General features: G+C 39.7%; 1 protein-coding gene across 1 annotated transcript; it reads left to right on the plus strand.

Annotated features, from left to right (window-relative positions):
- Positions 1–132: 132 nt before the first annotated feature.
- Positions 133–16068, plus strand: LOC309698678 (prolyl endopeptidase). The gene is made up of 15 exons (XM_082521276.1): positions 133–445; positions 3176–3250; positions 3359–3492; positions 3602–3732; positions 3847–4056; positions 4155–4276; positions 6337–6442; positions 7432–7623; positions 9349–9546; positions 9941–10044; positions 11138–11274; positions 13137–13231; positions 13342–13473; positions 14147–14303; positions 15487–16068. The coding sequence occupies exons 1-15, from the start codon at positions 404–406 to the stop codon at positions 15779–15781; spliced, it is 2130 nt and encodes a 709-aa protein (XP_082377402.1). The 5' UTR covers positions 133–403; the 3' UTR covers positions 15782–16068.
- Positions 16069–19155: the final 3087 nt, after the last annotated feature.

Consider the following 19155-nt stretch of genomic DNA (forward strand, 5'->3'; position numbering starts at 1 on the left):
TTATCACAGTTATTCATTTGTATTTGTATTCGTGTCTTCCCTAGATTTCTGTGAAAAGGTTCCTTTCTCTGCTTAGGATACCTTTGCGCATGTTGACGTGCAACAAGTCAAATACGTTTGGTACAACTTGCCAGCGATCGTCGGTAGCCTACAGCTGTGCATGTGTTGCCACATGCCGTGTGACACATCATTTCCTGCGTCAAAAAGCAGATCAGGCCCTTTGCGCAAACCAGAGTAGGGTATAGGTGAAGGGGGGTCATGCTTTCACTTTCACTTTCAAACTCCATTGATTAACTCGAGAGGCTGCATTCGGTTAAACGATTAAAAAAGAAAGAAAGGAAGAGAAAGGCGCCCCAAGTAACATCGCAGAAGAAAGACGACAGACACCCTCGAGCTCGTCGCCATGGCGTTTAAGTACCCGGTAGCCCGAAGAGACGACAGTAAGGTCAGTGTCAAAGTTCTGCGGCATGCTTTTTTTTTTCTCCTTTTTTCTCTTGGTCTGTTTTTCATTCGACGAAATGCTGTGGTGTAAGCCCACGAGCAGGAAAAGCGATACCAGGAAGAGAAAATGCACGTATGCGCGGAGGGACAGAAAGGCAATGTTCGAGGAAGCAAAAACAAAACTTTACTGTGTGTAAAGTCCGAAAAGTGAAATATTCTGTGGCTTTAATTTGTCATTTCTCGTATTAGCCGGTGCATTGGAGGTAAAGTAACGCCCACGTGATTGAAAAAAAAAACGTGCCTGGGGCCGTGGGTGGAAATTAGCTATCGGCTAAATCTGCACATCTCTTAGGAGAATTATTTTTTTTTTGTACACGCTCCCTGCCAAATAAATAAAGGCAAATACAAACTAGTTCTTGTTCATGATGGCCATTATATTAGCTCCAAGTACCAAAGTGGCGTTGCATGTTTAGTGAATCATGCAAACGTTGCTTTTAAAGCCACATTGCACTCAATTATAATTCCATATCGATTTAAGTTAATGATACTTTAATACAAGAAAGGTCGTGCCAAACGCTACCAAATGTTTACTTCTCTTGACACACAAAACGTCCCCAGCTTCCCTAGCTGCATTTACAGCCCGAAGTATGTCTTCATTGTGCTTAAAAGTAAAAGTGAAGCCAAAGTACGTCCTGCAGAGCATGCAGCTGACTTGCAGTGGCATTCAATCATTAAACTCAAGTGAACATAGGCTGTATGTACAGGGGTAGAACACCAAGAGATATGCATGGCCTGGTACAGTTGCAAGAAAACGTCCGAAATGAAATAACATCTATCAGATGAACGGTGCACTAGCAAAGATGAACAGAGGTGACAGTAGCCAAAAACGGACAGCCTCAAGTAAAATTAGATGAAGCGCTGTGGCTGAATATGTTTGGAAATTGCTTAGTTACTTGTGACTAAATAAATAAAATACTGCAGCTATAAAAGTTTCAGGTTTATTCTTTAGAATTGTGAGTTATGACATCTATGTCTAGTCATGCATGCATGCATACATACATGACTAGACATGTATGCATGCATGCGTTGATGGTTCAAAGCTAAACTGAATGTGATGCAAATTTGTTTCGTGTGGGTTTTTGAGTATAAATAAAAACTGACAGGTCCCTCTACTATTTGAAAATTTACCATTCTATAAGCCACAAATGTTTAAAATGACCAGCCGATCCATACCTGTGCCGACGTAAAGGTTGTCTCTAATCTTAGGATGTCTCACACTGCCTCAGGGATCATTCTAAGGTTTATGAGATGTAGGTTTACTACTGTGTTTCACCCGATCTGAACTGGCATGAAGGCACGAAGGCAGGTAGTGAAAAAGCCAGTCAGACTGTCTTTCCAGGAGGACATTAGCTTGGTTGCATTCAGTCAACACTCAGTAAAGAGAGATAGAAAGAAAGGCATGCTGAAAGAAGGAGAGACAGAAAAACGGGCAGAGTGGGCCTAAGGTGCCTAAATGTTAATGTGGTGAGGATTAACCAGTTCTTTGTTGTACGCAAATTTTTCCCAGACTTGAGTCTCGCACTAACAGTACGACATTCGAGAACGTGAAAAATGGCTGTACTTGAAACATCCATCCTAAGTAAAACATTTCACACTGGTTGATCTCAGGCTACTGGTGGTGAATTCGTATTGTTAAAATAAAATATGAGTAGGTTGTGGACAAGAGCTGTTTTGCAATGTCACATTTAGAGTTTGGTCATATTTCCCTCTTAATTCTTAGGAGCCAGTCAGGGGGAGTACATCCCACATACAGAGTCCATGTAACAATCTGATGCCACATGTCTCTGTTGTGTAATGGGAGATGCCAAGAAAAGAGATGGCTTGTGACTGAAGTGAAAAATGTGGTTTTGTATCCTGGTATCGATGTCCTGTCATAGATTTGGACCAGGGGTTTGCTGTAGATGTTAAGAAATATATATAATACCACCATAATTATACTCTAAACTATTTTAAAAGCTTGGTGTGCCACATGTATCTTGTGTAACGTTAAATTAAAACTGCCTAAAAATAACTAACAATGCATTTCAGTATATACATTTGTATAGAAAATTTGTATAAAATGATTCCAATCTACGGTGAAATGGGTTTTTTTCCCCCCCACCTAATGTCCTTGATGTGTGCCATAAACTGGTACTGAAATGAGTTTTTCACCACAAGTCAAAGGCGATGTGGACAACGGGCTGTGCTTTCAGGTCGAAGTGGAAAATGTGACGGGCCTTATTTCTTTGAAGCGTTAATAGTTGTTTTTCATTGACAGAAAACTACTGGAACATTAATTTTTATTTGGATTAGTGGAAATGGGCACATTATGGAAATGCGTATGTGTGTGTGTTTGTGGTTTAAGAGAACTTGCAGTAACTCCAGTCTGCTCACTGGTGCATTAAGGTCGGCCTATCAAAAGTGCTTGGAGTAGTAATCCAAATTCCAGTGCTGATAAGCATCAAGTTGATGAGCCAAAAATTTCTGATACAGTTGACAGTTATGAAGTATGATGCTCTGCAGTTCCAGAGAAAAATGCTTTTCAAAGGAAATATAAATGAGACAATCCTTTCTGTCAAGAAAATCAGGTTTGAATGCCAAAGATGAGACGCGCTCTTTGTTTATGTGTTTGTATGTTTGTTCTGGCTTATTCCTGTTTGTTCATGTTTAGTTTCTCTGTGCATCTTTGCAACAGGTGGATGATTACCATGGAACTAAAATCAGTGATCCCTATGCATGGCTGGAAGACCCTGATGGTGCAGAAACAATGGTACATGATGATTTTTATTTATTTATTTTTGAAGAATGCTACTGTTGGTTCTTCACCCAAAAAAACCATCTGCATTTCATCCCTTGTCATGTCATTTTTGTTACGCAGGCCTTTGTTGAAGAGCAGAATAAACTCACTATGCCGTACCTGGAGCAGTGCGCCATCCGGGCACAGTTCCATCAGCGGCTGACTGAGGTCTATAATTATCCCAAGTACAGTTGCCCTTACAAAAGGGGGAAGAGGTAATAGCTGAATTTTAATTAATGGTTATTAGCATTTATACTTAAAGCGACAAGCTTGAATTGCAGGACTTAAGTCACAACAATGCTTTCCCTCACCTCACCTTTTCAGATATTTCTACTCTCACAACAAAGGGCTTCAGAACCAGGATGTGCTGTATGTGCAGGACTCTCTCGATGCACCTGCAACTGTATTCTTTGATCCTAATAAGCTTTCTGAAGATGGAACTGTGGCACTGAAAAGTTAGCCAAATTGCAGGACTTGTTATCGATCACAGACATACAGGCAACAGAGATGGAATGATACTAAATTTGCACTGCTAACTTCTAATCTCTTTCATCTCCTTCTCCATTTAGTGGGGCGACTGTCAGAAGAGTGTGAATTTTTTGCTTATGGTTTGAGTAGCAGTGGCTCAGACTGGGTAACGGTGCATTTCATGAAGGCCGATGACCTCAGCCCACTGCCTGACGTTCTAGAAAGGGTTAAATTCAGCTGCTTGGCCTGGACTCATGATGCAAAGGGCATCTTTTATAACTGTTACCCACGCCAGGAAGGAAAAACTGATGGTTAGGAGGAGATATTGTGCAAATAAACAGAAACAACACATTTAACTAATCTAGTTTGAAACGTATTTAGTATTTAACTACTTTGTATTTCGCTGAAGGCACTGAGACCACCAGCAACATGAATCAGAAGCTCTACTACCATGTTATTGGCACCAACCAGTCAGAAGACATTCTGGTAGCAGAGTTCCCTGACCATCCCAAGTGGCACAGTGCAGTGACCGTAAGTCTATAGCTTTCTTGAATCATTAGTGCCCTACCCGGGCATGCTCGAGCAGATGTGTTACCCTTATTGAGTTGGGGTCTGCTAATGGTTCGTTCCTGTTTTAAAAGGAAGAAACCCATTAGACCATTGCAGTGCTTACTCTAAGGAGTTGACACTCTTGTCAGAAAAGAGAAGAATTTGATTGCTACCAAAATTAAATTAGTTTTCTGCAAACTACATGAACCTAATATTGCAAATTGCATTGGATTATAGCATCTTTTGTCCATTTTGGTATTTTAAAACGATTAAAGACCCAGCTATCTCTGTTTTATACAGTGGGGCAAAAAAGTATTTAGTCAGCCACCGATTATGGAAGTTCCCCCACTTAAAATGATGACAGAGGTCAGTAATTTGCACCAGAGGTACACTTCAACTGTGAGAGACAGAATGTGAAAAAAAAATCCATGAATTCACATGGTAGGATTTGTAAAGAATTTATTGGTAAATCAGGGTGGAAAATAAGTATTTGGTCACCTCAAACAAGGAAAATCTCTGGCTCTCACAGACCTGTAACGTCTTCTGTAAGAAGCTTTTCTGTCCCCCACTCGTTACCTGTATGAATGGCACCTGTTTGAACTCATCATCTGTATAAAAGACACCTGTCCACAGCCTCAAACAGTCAGACTCCAAACTCCGCCATGGCCAAGACCAAAGAGCTTTCGAAGGACACCAGGAAAAGTATTGTAGACCTGCACCAGACTGGGAAGAGTGAATCTACAATAGGCAAACAGCTTGGTGTGAAAAAATCAACTGTGGGAGCAATCATCAGAAAATGGAAGACATACAAGACCACTGATAATCTCCCTCGATCTAGGGCTCCACGCAAGATCTCATCCCGTGGGGTCAAAATGATCATGAGAACAGTGAGCAAAGATCCCAGAACCACACGGGGGGACCTGGTGAATGACCTGCAGAGAGCTGGGACCAAAGTAACAAAGGTCACCATCAGTAACACACTACAACGGCAGGGAATCAAATCCCGCAGTGCCAGACGTGTTCCGCTGCTGAAGCCAGTGCATGTCCAGGCCCGTCTGAAGTTTGCCAGAGAGCACATGGATGATACAGCAGAGGATTGGGAGAATGTCATGTGGTCAGATGAAACCAAAGTAGAACTTTTTGGTATAAACTCAACTCGTGTTTGGAGGAAGAAGAATACTGAGTTGCATCCCAAGAACACCATACCTACTGTGAAGCATGGGGGTGGAAACATCATGCTATGGGGCTGTTTTTCTGCCAAGGGGACAGGACGACTGATCCGTGTTAAGGACAGAATGAATGGGGCCATGTATCGTGAGATTTTGAGCCAAAACCTCCTTCCATCAGTGAGAACTTTGAAGATGAAACGAGGCTGGGTCTTCCAACATGACAATGATCCAAAACACACCGCCCAGGCAACAAAGGAGTGGCTCCGTAAGAAGCATTTGAAAGTCCTGGAGTGGCCTGGCCAGTCTCCAGACCTCAACCCCATAGAAAATCTGTGGCGGGAGTTGAAAGTCCGTGTTGCTCGGCGACAGCCCCAAAACATCACTGCTCTCGAGAAGATCTGCATGGAGGAATGGGCCAAAATACCAGCTACTGTGTGTGCAAACCTGGTAAAGACCTATAGTAAACGTTTGACCTCTGTTATTGCCAACAAAGGTTATGTTACAAAGTATTGAGTTGTATTTTTGTTATTGACCAAATACTTATTTTCCACCCTGATTTACCAATAAATTCTTTACAAATCCTACCATGTGGATTCATGGATTTTTTTTTTTCACATTCTGTCTCTCACAGTTGAAGTGTACCTCTGGTGCAAATTACTGACCTCTGTCATCATTTTAAGTGGGGGAACTTGCACAATCGGTGGCTGACTAAATACTTTTTTGCCCCACTGTATGAGTGCGTCTTTTTAGGGGATTCTAAGAGCAAAGATTATACTTTTATGGCAAAGCCTACATTGGCATTTTCATGTCAGCTGCTTCTCAAATTCTCTTTCCCCTCCCTGTGTTGACTTTAAAAAATAATCCTCTTCCCAGATATCAGATGACGGCAGATATGCTGTTTTGTCGATCACTGAAGGCTGTGAGCCTGTCAACCAGCTGTGGTACTGCGACCTAAAGCAGCTCCCCGATGGCATAAAAGGTCTGTGTTAAATACTCATAAACGCAATAACTCATGTGTGTTATGGAGATGTAAGATCACAGGTATATATTTGGTATTCTTATTGCATCACAGTGCAAAATGCTGATCTGGCCATGACAGGTAAATTCAGGTTCATGGTAGTTAGTTTCCTCCCAGCTTTACCTCATTAGCCTGTATTAATTTGTGAATTGCCACAAATTGGGAGTTATTTTGTTGGAGGATAGTGTCTTAAGTGGCATGAAAAAGTTTGTGAAAAGTTTCAGACTTGTATGTAGCATGCAAAAAACATTAAAAATGATTTGAATTGTAAAGAACTGTCAGTTCTTTACAATTCACCCCAAATGAACAAATCATCTTTCATGAGAAGTATTTATGAATCAGAATCAGAATCAGAATCAGAATGGGTTTATTGCCAGATGTTGAGGTTTACAACATTAGGAAATTGCTGCGGTGCTTCAGTGCAGACAATAAGAATTAAAGTGCTATGTAGAAAGAAAGATATGTGCATGAGATATACATGAGATATATACATGAGAATAAGAATTATGAGTGCTACGTAGAAAGATATATACATGAGTGCAGGTGGTGATCAGTGCCAGACATGAAATGATGCAGTGACACAGCGTAGGAGTATGGACTGCAGCATGACTCAGTGTCAACATATATAGCTTCTAAGTAGCCCGGGCAGTTTTGTGAAAAATACGCCAGCTTTGTCATTAAGACGTGTCAACGCAGACACGAACTGATGCCTGTGACTCAACCATTAGTGAAGTAAATGTTGAGATTTCAAAATTCAAAATGTGGCCTGTTTTTAGTTGAGGAAAAGAAATCCTCCCACACAGAAGTTGTGAAACCTTCTACTGCAAGCCTGCTATGAAAACTTGTTATTGTTTTTTACAACCCACTGCAAATGAGGGTTTATAAGCTAATACTAGTTCCTAATACTCACTGCTAGTGATAAATATCATTTTATTTATGTACTTCTGCAGGTCTGCTGCCGTGGGTCAAACTTGTGGACAACTTTGAGGCTCAGTACTCTTATGTTACCAATGAGGGAACTGTGTTTACTTTCCGCTCCAACTTGGATGCGCCTCGATACTGTCTCATCAACATAGACATCGAGAAACCAGACAGACAGCACTGGACTACCCTCATACCACAGCATGATAAAGATGTCCTGGGTGAGATAAAATGGAAATGTCATTAAAACATACTGTAATAGAGAATGAATTATGTAGTGGCATGTAGTCTTAGTACATTCCTTTTGTGGAGAACTATCTGCAATGCAGTGTCTGAGAGTTAATAAAAGCAAACTTGCTGCTAAACGCACGACAGCATCTGAAACAGTCCTTAGAAATGTGTGAAGGGTTTATTCATAGAACTGTACTTCCACAATTCACCTCTTAAAATCTTGCAAAATAGTTTTAAGCCGAATTTCTGTCCTGATGTTTCGATGACGGTCCAGCCACAACAATCGGGAACTTGCATGTCTGTCTGTGGTTCAAAACCTTTGTCAGAGGGAACTCTGCTCAAAAAGTGAAACTTGGTCCATAAGCACTTTGTGTTGTAATTTTTTTTTCTTTGTTCGTGTCACTTGAATGACCGTAATTGTACTTGGAGATGAATGAAACATACACAAATGTCCATGTTACCTTTGAGAAGTGCGAACAACACGTCACAACATTTTACTTGTGGTAAAAACAGCTGTATAGCTCTTGGCACACTGGGAAACTACACATGTTAAAGAAAGAGAAAAGAGGAACATAGTTGAAATTTGAACTTGGGCAATACTGGACTGATAAAAATAATAATGTAAATTCTATATTGTTAAAGGAAATTTAAATCACATTTTATGAAGGGCTTACAGTGTTGTATTAAACAACATAATGTTTCAGTTACTGTTGGCAGCTATTGAGTTAAACTTTATAACTAATTCAGGTATTATTAAGAGCAATGAAATTTTCATAAACTGACTATTCAGGGTTTTTTTTAAATAATGTTACTAAATGAAACCAGTAATACTTTCTTTACTAGTGCAAGTTATTTCCTAAGTAATTACTGGCAATGGTATTGGGTTTTTTTTCTTGGTTTCTGTTTTTTTTTTCTTTAAATATTCTTAAATTGCTTTTTTTGCTTGGTGTTGCTTGGGTAAAGTAACACACACTTGTTGCCATGGTGTCAAAAAATGCCATTCACATAAATGATTGATGGTTTAATTTGATAGTATCTAGTCACTCAGGTTCACCAACCTGTTCAAGACAAAACTGACTGCTCTCCTCTGTAATTTTCTAAGCTGATAAATCGTTGTGGTCTCTGTAGCATTCCAGTTTAACTACATGCCCAACATCACAGTTTTGTTATTACCAAAACACTCCCAAATGTAGCCTAATTGTGATCCTTGTACTTTGTATAATATAATAGCGCTAGGATTAAATATAAAGTCACCGTTTCAACAGTTAACATTTTGTCTTGAAAAGGACAAAATGCCGTGCATGGAACTGTAGTTATCGCATATAATGTACGTAGATACTACCACAGCTATCTTAACATCTGTAGGCTGTTGGGACTTTATTAGGGACAGAACATGGATTTATAGTTTATTCCTGCAGTTATTCTGCCCTTTGCACATGTAGTTATGCATTAATTACAAAACTTAACTGAAAAACTATTTTATATATTCATGTTGAAAAGTGTTTATGCCTTATACTTGAGTAATCATGGGATTACTCCTTATTGCTGAGATCATTGTCAGGAATCGACAGGAGGAGGAAGTATAAATAGTGTGATGTAGAAAGGAAAACAAAGACAGAAATACAGTGCCGCGCTTGGATACATTGTTTTTGACAACCACCCCCCCCCCCCCCCCCCCGACATTTTGCATTACTTCCTCCTTTATTTTCCTGCAGGCTTTGTGTCTTGTGTGAACCAGCACCATCTGTTGGTCAACTATGTCCATGATGTGAAGGATATCCTGCAAGTATACGAGTTGTCTACAGGCCGGCTTGTCAGAGACCTGCCACTGGATGTGGGCACTGTGGCCGGAGTGAGCTGCAAGAAGAAACACTCTGAGTTCTTCTACAAGTTTACCTCCTTTACTACACCAGGCAATTCCAGTTTTTATATACTTGAGTTTTTCCATGAATATGAACCACATAAAATACACTTCTTATTCCATGCAAAAAAGAATATACAAATATTATTGCAATTACTTCTCCAAAAACTCAATAAAGTAACTGTATGTGACCAAGGCACGTATTTAACAGATTAAATGCTTTCTGATGTGCAGCTGTTTGCTATTGTTATTACAACAGAGGATTAATTGCAACATAAAATACTCGTATAATTAGCCTATTTTACTAAAGTTGCAGATCATGTCTTTTGAAATGGAATTAATTTGCATGATATAATCAGAATTTCTTAATAACATGACCATATATTTAACTATTTAAATGCAACCAGTCACACTGGAAGTCTAACTTTGATTTCTGCTGTATCCAGGTATCATTTACCACTGTGACCTGAGTGAGCCAAACCCAGAACCCAAAGTCTTCAGAGAGGTGGAGGTAAAGGGTATCAAAAATGAAGACATTGAGACCAGACAGGTAATATCACTCTTTCTGGTCATCTGCTTAATTTCAGTAGAACATACTGTAATGTTATGTATTTTAACAGTACTTTTAATATTCAGAGTCATGATGTTGCTGCTTTAGAAATTTGACTTTGGGATCTAGCTTTTATTTCATGCTATTTACATGACCCCACGCTTTATCATTTTATACAAAGAGCTATTTTAATGCTTCTTTTGAGATATGCAAATACAAGTTAATGACTTACTGACAGTGGTAAATTGTGAATTGCCCAGACAAATAAAAGCCTTTAAGTTTGCAATCGGTGCTAGATGGCCAACACAAGAACCAAAGAACTGACTCTGGCACCTTATCTGTAATAATAAGAGACAACAACAAAAAAAGCAGAAATGGGAAACTTCACACAGGAAATGTACATTCAACTTAGAGGAGTGTGAAAAGTTTAGAAAAAAAAAAGAAACCATTGATGGACTAAATAAGGACGGGGGCTGAATGACTACAGAAAATGACTGCAGCTAAAAAAAAAAAAAAAAAAAAAGAGTCTTTAGGCCTGCGAAGAAGAATCCCAGCATAGCAGGAGTCTAGAAACCCTTGAAAAATTAAGTTTCTTACTCAAAGTTTTATAGTCACAGTGTACTATAAGACTTGTTCTATTGACTATAAGTCACCTATGTTGACTAATGTACAGCAGGAGCTGGGAGAGTGGAATTTAAAAGCATTTCCTTACAGAATACAAAGCATTTCAACACGTCAGTGGATCATGGACTCAATATAGGCATTTCAGAGCTAATATATATCACACTCATTTTACATGTGACAGTACATGGATGTACTCTTTGGTGTTGTATTAAAGAAGCGTGTCTGCATATTTAGGGTCTCTGAGGCCTAAACGTGCCCATTACTTTATTTGTATTGATTTCTAAACATTTGTCATTTTGAGGCATAGTTGTTATGAATTGTCACATCTACTGTTTGAATACACACGATGCAGAATTAGCAGAATTCTGTTCACCATGGTTGAGGAAGTCACAAATAATATATCAAAAAGAAAAGAAGCCGTTGGTTGACACATGTCAGATCAAATAATGCATTTTTCTCTACGTACCAGGTGTTCTATCCAAGTAAAGATGGAACCAAGATCCCTATGTTCTTAGTACATGCTAAGGCCATTCAGAAAGATGAGAGTAATCCTGTTTTACTTTATGGATATGGAGGCTTTGAGAACTCCATACAACCATACTTTAAGTAAGTATGACTCTGCTGTCAAAGCTGTCTTCTTTTAATGTACTTTTCCTAGTACTTCAGAACAGTGTGATCAATGATGGTAGGTACTATAATAGTGGAAAAACAAGGTTAAATACAATAACCCATAATGATGGTCCTGCTAAATAATTCCAGTGCTCTTAAACTGAATGAACCCTGATTCATTCATTCATAATTTAACAGTGAAAATTCAACTTTTTTGTAAGCTGGAGATTTTAAATTAATAAGAAGACAAGACACCCTCTCAGTTCAAGGTTTTTGCCCATCTGGACATGATTTCTATTATTCTGTCTTGTCATTTGCTATTTAACAAAAATTAAGCCAAAATACAGAAATTTTATGTGGAAAACTTTATGATTCAGTAGTTTGCACAACAACTTTTACCAGGAACAACTTGAAGTCTAACCTTTCTGTAGGACTTTATCAGTGTTTATCAGTGTCTCACATCATTGTGGAGGAATTTTGTCTCATTCTTCTTTACAACATTGTTTCAGTTCGTTGAGGTTTGAGGAATTTCATTTACGCACAACTCCGAAAAGGTCCTAGCATATGAGGCTATACAGGCACAGCATTTCAGTCAGGTTTCTTCATGTAGATTTGCTGGTGCTCTTGAGGTCAGAAGGGTCGTGCCATACATTGTTCAGAGAAATTGCAATAAAAATTCCATAGTTAAATTTCAGACTCGGCAAGGCCTCAGTTAGCCAGTTATGTATTAAGGCTCATGATATTAGAATTAGAAAGAGAATGGAAAAGCAGAGATTGCTTAGAAGACACAGATCAATCATCCAAAGGTGATTTTGAAAGTCTTTGTATGTGCATTTTGGCCTTACCTTTTGTTAGATAAATAATGGCAGGGTGTAATATCATTTGTTGTTGTTCATTTACCTAATTTTATAACCTAAGGGCCAGATGATTTTATTATGTCCTGATAAGGAAAACCTTAGAATTTGAAGAGGTTGTATTTTTTTTATTTTTATGACTATATTACATCCATCAGTGAGCTTTTATTACACCTGGTTGGATTCATCTCTGGAGGAAAGAGTACTGATGAGGTTGGATTCTCTGTAAGTGACTGGGTGTGGATGTATGCATTAGTATTTCTTGAGAAACGCTCTGTGTATTCAGTGCTAATGAAAAAGAAACTGCTTAGATATGTGTACTGTTGTAAAGCCAGTCACATCTAAATAAACCGCATTGTGAACTTAAGTGTCATACTGCCAATAACACTACTTCTGCATTTTGTTTTCTAAATACCATGCTTGTTACGTGGCATAAGCTTGTGATTTTGTGAAGGCCTTTCTAGAAGAAAGTGTTGGTTTTTTTAGCAGTATTTTGACACCACTTTCTAAATGAATGGGGAAACGGTGCTAACTTGAATGTCAGTGATATAAAAACAGCATGACTAATTAAATATAATAGGAATAATCAAAAATCTCCAAAAAGAAGCTTAAAAAACTTGTCCTTGTCATGTAACTTTGTATAATCCTTTACAACTTCATGAAAGAGTCAATCTGGAGTGCTGACACGATCAGTGTCACCAGAACAGTGAACTAATGGCATACTAATGCATATTATGCATATAGTTAGCAAGGACAATGAACTTACTATGATAGGGAGATATGTTTCTCATCATATAATTGAAACTGTTGTGTATTCAGCAGTGCAACAATACAGTCTATTTATTATTTTCTAGTTCGAGGGTTGATTGGCTCTTCAGGGGCAGGGATGGGACCAACGCTACCTTTATCTTTAAATGCTTTTCCTATAGACTTCTTGTCAGTATTCTTTAAGTACAATGTGCTCTTATAACATTTCTGTCTTTATTCTCTCTTGTATGTGGTCAGTGTTGCCTCTCTGCTCTTTGTGAAACACCTCGGAGGCGTGCTAGCAGTGGCTAACATCAGAGGGGGTGGCGAGTATGGCCTCACCTGGCACAAAGGTACAAAAAGACATGGACATAAGTAGTATGTAAGCAAGTAATTGTGTGGGTTTTTTTTTTTTTTTTTTTACGGAATTGACACGACTACTTCTGCTGTGTATTGTTTGTAGCTGGCAGTTTGGCGAACAAGCAGAACTGCTTTGATGACTTCCAGTGTGCAGCACAGTACCTGATCCAGGAGAAGTACACTAAAGCAAGCCTCATTGCTATCAATGGAGCCTCTAATGGAGGGCTGCTAGTGGGTAAGTACAGGATCAACTGTGTGTGTCTGTGCTTTATGTTTTTTAGTGGGATAGCTGCTGAAAAGGCCAGAGGGAGTTTTAAAAGTATACCTGGGAAACCATTATGCAACAGTCCACTGCCTGCACGTTCAGATTGGGAAGCTGTGTGAACCTTGCTCGTTATTTTTATAGCTGAAATTAGCCAATGGAACTGTACCTCTACTTCCTCCCCAATTTACCAGATGAGCTCCCTCTTCTCTGTGATTTAACCCATGAGACCCGTAACAGTCCAGTACAGGTTCATGTTTTCACATTTATTACTAATGCCACAAAAAAAGGGGGGGGGGGGGCAAAAACACTATGATATTGGCCTCAGCTGCATCCACATCAGTGCTTCGTGTTCTTTTATAGTACTTCTTTGTCATAATTGCTAATGTCAAGTTCATCTAACAGTAGTTAGCTGCTTAGCTTCAATTAATTTCGCTATTAAACACCACATTAGACAGTGCTTAGTCACATCATTTACCAAAGGCTGGCTGCCATATGGCATCGCACAAACCCGACTAATGCCTGCTTCCCTGGTGTGTAAATAGCCATTTAGAAGTGACTGTGTCCTACAGTGTGAAGTAATTGAGATGCATGTGTGTTTGTAAGCAAACAGAATGTGCAGTACTAATTCTGAGTCTACACACAGCGGCATGCATGATTCAACGTCCAGACCTGTTTGGCTGTGTTGTAGCTGAAGTGGGCGTTATGGATATGCTGAAATTCCACAAATTCACCATCGGCCACGCTTGGACAACTGATTACGGCTGTTCTGACGATCCGGAGCAGTTCAAGTGGCTCATCAAGTATGGAAAAACACACACTGAACAAACAGCTAAAGTACACATCCATGATGGTGTTTTATATGTATGTACGCGCGCATACTTATGTCTCCACTGCGATGACTGATCGCATTATTTAAAAACTAGCAAAAAATAAATAAATCTACGGTCGGTTGGGAGAACTTACTTCTGAGTATGTAATACTTAAGCTGAGTGACATCTTAATATAATGTGCCAAAGTAGTTTTTTTCTGAAAGTGAGGTGTACTTGTACATATTATTATTATTACATGTCAGAATACAGAGACGATGATGGTTTTTGTTTCGTTTCCATGCTTCAAATGGCTACAGCAAGACTTTTGATGTCTTTTGAAGTCTTTAAATGCAACGTGACACTAAAAGTCTTGGTGACCTACTGCCTGATAAACCTTAACACTGTTCTTGACCACACAGACTTTGAAAACCACAGCACATGTCCACAGCAAAGCCTTAAATTAACAGAAATAAACTGTATATCACAATACAGAGCAAGTTAGAGTAAGAAAAGTCAGGTACACAGATTAAAATAAGTATATAGATAACTCTCAACCTAACCAAGTAAAATGTACCAAAGTTTAAAGTATCACTTTCTATAATTGTGATCATTACTGTTCCTTTGATTAGTTTAAATATTTTTAGAATTACAAATATGAGTATAAGTGTGAAAACGGCAGTAAATGGTAACATCGAGCTGTGTTGTCTGAATTTGAACCAGGTTTCAGTAAAGTTGGTTGAGTGAGATTCACTGCATGTTCTCATCCAAATGGCACTTTTGCTTTCCATGATTTTTTTTTCTCTTGTCTATCACCAAAAAAGCTTTTTAAGGGAGACTTTTGTTTTAATGATGGATTTTTGTTTTGATAAAGCTTTTGATGTTTTTTGTTAATCAACAGATGGATCGTCTGATAGCTCCCTTTTTGTGTGTTCCTTATTCTGACTCACGACTGAAGAATCTCTGCATGTTGTTGTGAATTCACGTCAGGTCTTGTTTTCAGTAATCTGAAAGTCGAGTCGCAGTGCTGCACTTGCCCGCATAACCTGAAAGATCACAGCCGAACAACTGAATAGCAAATGAAAGTTTTCAAATATCTCTTATGATCTTTGTTCTCTCTGTTAAGAGACTCCCCTCATGTTTTCCTTCCTTTTGATCTTTGTCATCCTCTCTCCAGGTATTCTCCTCTCCATAATTTGCCGCACCTACCTTACTCAGGCCCTCCTTACCCTGCTGTCCTGCTTCTGACAGCAGATCATGACGACCGTGTGGTACCTTTGCACACACTGAAGTTCTGTGCTACCTTGCAGTATGGGGTTGGCAGCAGCTCTGTGCAGCGTCAGCCTCTGATGGTCAGGGTGGACACCCGTAGTGGGCACGGTGCAGGGAAACCTACTGCCAAGGCCATCTTGGAGGACACGCACATCATGTCCTTTATCGCCGAGACACTAGGCCTTAAATGGAGGGAATGATGAGAACATGACAGTAAAAGGGAAGTAAAACATATATTCAGCAGTCGAGGCTTTTCTTAGGGATGAATCATTTCTACTTTTATACTTTGGTATGCATACTCTCGAATAAAAATAAGAATACATCTGTTTAAACAAAGTCCTGCTACAACTAAAGCAATGAATTAGAGAAGTGTAAGAAATAAATTTTAGAAATTAAGTCCACAGACTTTTTTAAACATACACTGTAACTTTGTGAATGACTTGAATTGGATGGAAGCATTTTCAATAAAACCTTTACTGCATTATAATCCATGGTGTCTGTCAAATCTTATTGTCTTCTACAATAGACCTAATGAGAAATGACATGTAAGTCATAATGAAAGAGCAGCTCAAAAGTCTATAACTTTATAATAAAAGTGCAATAGTGTAAAAATAATGTTTTACAATTATTGGAATTTTTTTTTTTTTTTACCAAAACAACAGAAGTACTGTTACCAAAATCATAGCAAAAGTGTCACTGTGGCATATGAACAGCTGTGGGAATGTCTTCATCAGTAGGAAAAGCTGTAAAACTTGAGAAAATACAATTAAAAAGCCCCACATCTTTTGTTCTCAGTCACCCCTGATCTAAAGGGTTGCTTTTTGTCACTTTTCAGTAGTTATTACTTTATGGTGTAGTTCTTTCATCTACCACCAAGTAGCAGTATGGGACTGCAAAAGCTCACTTCAACCCCTTCTAACGCCTCTTGGTCAAAGGCTAGTCGGGTATCAGTGCATTAAGCCGCTTTTTTGATAGGATTTGTAGAATTAAAAATTGAAAAAACAACTAGCAAGATGAAATCCACTAAATCACTTATTTATTTATTTATTTATTTATTTATTTTTATGCTGATTACTCTGGCTGGAGATTGGATCAAATTGCTGGTGAATAAAGACGGGCATGATGGATCTCTAAACACAGTAAAAAAACAAACAAACCAATACACAAGCATGAGGACAAATGGTAATGAACTTGTAAGGGGAGAGGGAGGTGCTAGAAATGTGTGGAAGCCTTCAAAGTATTTGCACAAAAGTTGAGAGATGGAGAGCGATGATAGACGGAGACAGTGAGTGGCAACAGAGAACTGCAGACTGACTGAAAGTGCACTTATGCGAGTCTCGGCGGGTAGTGAGACATATGGGTGTTTAAACTGTCATAAAGAGAGATGGAAGCTCTCCGGCAGCTAACCACAGAGAGTGAGCGAAGTTGTCTGTTCGGTCACTCAGAGTTTAATCTCGGCTCAGTGGGAAGTTCTGATTTCGTCAGACTGAACCCTGGGCCTTATCTAAGTACCTCTCGGTGGAGAGATACGGTGGGAAAAGGAGAGGGGGAGCAGAGAAGGCAGCAGGAGGAGGATTTGCAGACAATGACTCTGCCACAGGGGCAAAGTGGATGAATGTATCTAGGAAAGACAAAGGCAGTAATAAGCTGGACATATGAGAGACGGAGTGAGGGGTTTAAGATCACGCAGCAAAGAGGCTGTGATGCTCTTCTCTCAGGAGTGTCCCTCAGGACCGGACAAGCTTTTGCTGCTTCATTTCTCTCATTCACCCACCCGTCACCTCTTGAGCTCCCTCTTCCTTCTCACTGTACTCACATTCACACATGTACAAGCGCACACAGCCTTCACATCTCATTTTCTCTGGAGAAACGCAAGCTTTTACAAACAAATGCCTCATCGCCTCACAGCTTCTCTCCTTTTCCCCCCGTCTCACACACTCGCAGGTCCCTGCTCTGTCCTCCATTTGTTTACTTTACTCCCTCCATAATGCAGGGATTAATTTCTCAAAGCCGATTTGAGCTGCGGCACGCTTCAGCAAAGAGCGGAGAGCAGAACTTTTGTGCTGGGGGAAGTTTCCCCTTCACACTAGCTTAGAGGTGGACTGCTCTCCCCTTTATGCCGCTTGCTTTAATCTTCACACGGAGCGGTGAGAGTGAGGGATAGAGGGAGGACAAGAAGGGGAGAGGGCTCTCAACACGCAGCTGGGAATCACTAATGTCTTTACAGAGGTGTTGTCTGCTTTCCCATGTGCCTCTTTGAATCCTTTTGCTTCCTTTGCTATTTCTCTGGCATTTCCTCCTCTTACATTTCTGGACTCTTTTTTTTCTTTTTTGTTAAATGAGTTTTTGTTCTTTGATTTTCAGTTGCAAAAGTCATTTTTTTTTACTAAAAGGTTTGTCGTACTGGCAAAAGACTGGCTGGGAATAACCTCCATAGTACTGAGAGATTGACCTGAATCCTTTTTTTTTCACCGATGTGTGAATAATTTCCTCATAATTGAATATGTCTTTAAATTGCATGTTTAACCAGTAGTATTAAACCCAAAAATACAACTGCAACTCATTTTTGCAACTAATTGTTGTTGTTATTGGTTATGCTAAGAACTGTGGATGTTGTTTTTCACCTCATGCATGTGGACTTCTGAAGATCTTCTTTGCTCTCCCTACAGAGCCCCTTCAAGTCTGCATATGCAGTATATAGCAATCATGTGGCTTTAGTGCTCTACCATGTTTTTTGTATCTGCAGTCAAGCAGTCCACAAGTGATATGAATAACATAAAAATGTCTAGCGGTGTCCATCTGTGCCTTGCTGCCACACTGACTGTATCCCTCCGATCATACATTGACCCCAGCTAGCAGGTCTGGCTTGGTACTTCTGTCGTCTCTCGCTTAAGTGGAGACGTGCTGATGAGCTGTCACGGTGTCCCAAATAATGGGGAAGGCCAGCTGAACTTATGTAGTCCCATATTTCAAGCAGAGCTGGACCACTTTAACTTTTGGGTTCCCTACATCCCAGAAGACAATGGGCAAGATTCCAGTGGCTTAGCTCTGTTTCCAGTTAGGAGCATTGAAGTCTGATAATGAGCGATCGAGAGCCCCTTGTTTGCTGCTTTCACTGTTCCCATTGCATCTGTGAGCCCTGCTGGATCAGCTCTTTCTGTCAATGTTGTAGTCATTTGGCCATCACTAAGTAGTTGGCAGATTTTAGAGACACTTCTGTCCTGACAGAGCACTCGGCACCTGCTCACAGCCCCTTAGGCAGGGACATTTATGATCAGGAGCCACAGGTCAGACATCCCTTCCCCGCTGTGGCTTGACTGCACAGAGCTCTGGCCATTCATAGAGGCACCACATAGAGTGGTGTTGACATCTTACCCAAGGATTTATTCAGATTGGCACAGCTTCTCTCCCAATAAAACCTTTTTCAAAGCACACAAAAGTAGGAGTGGATTTCTCTCGCCCTGGTTGTTCCCAGTCATATTACATATGCTGACAGAAAAACCATGGTAGCTCTGTTCGTGCTATCACAGCTAGACAGGGCACGCGAATCAGTGGGAGTGTCTGTAGATGTTAG

Source organism: Aulonocara stuartgranti (genome assembly GCF_965226115.1).
Source record: "Aulonocara stuartgranti genome assembly, chromosome: 22".
Lineage (NCBI taxonomy): Eukaryota > Metazoa > Chordata > Actinopteri > Cichliformes > Cichlidae > Aulonocara > Aulonocara stuartgranti.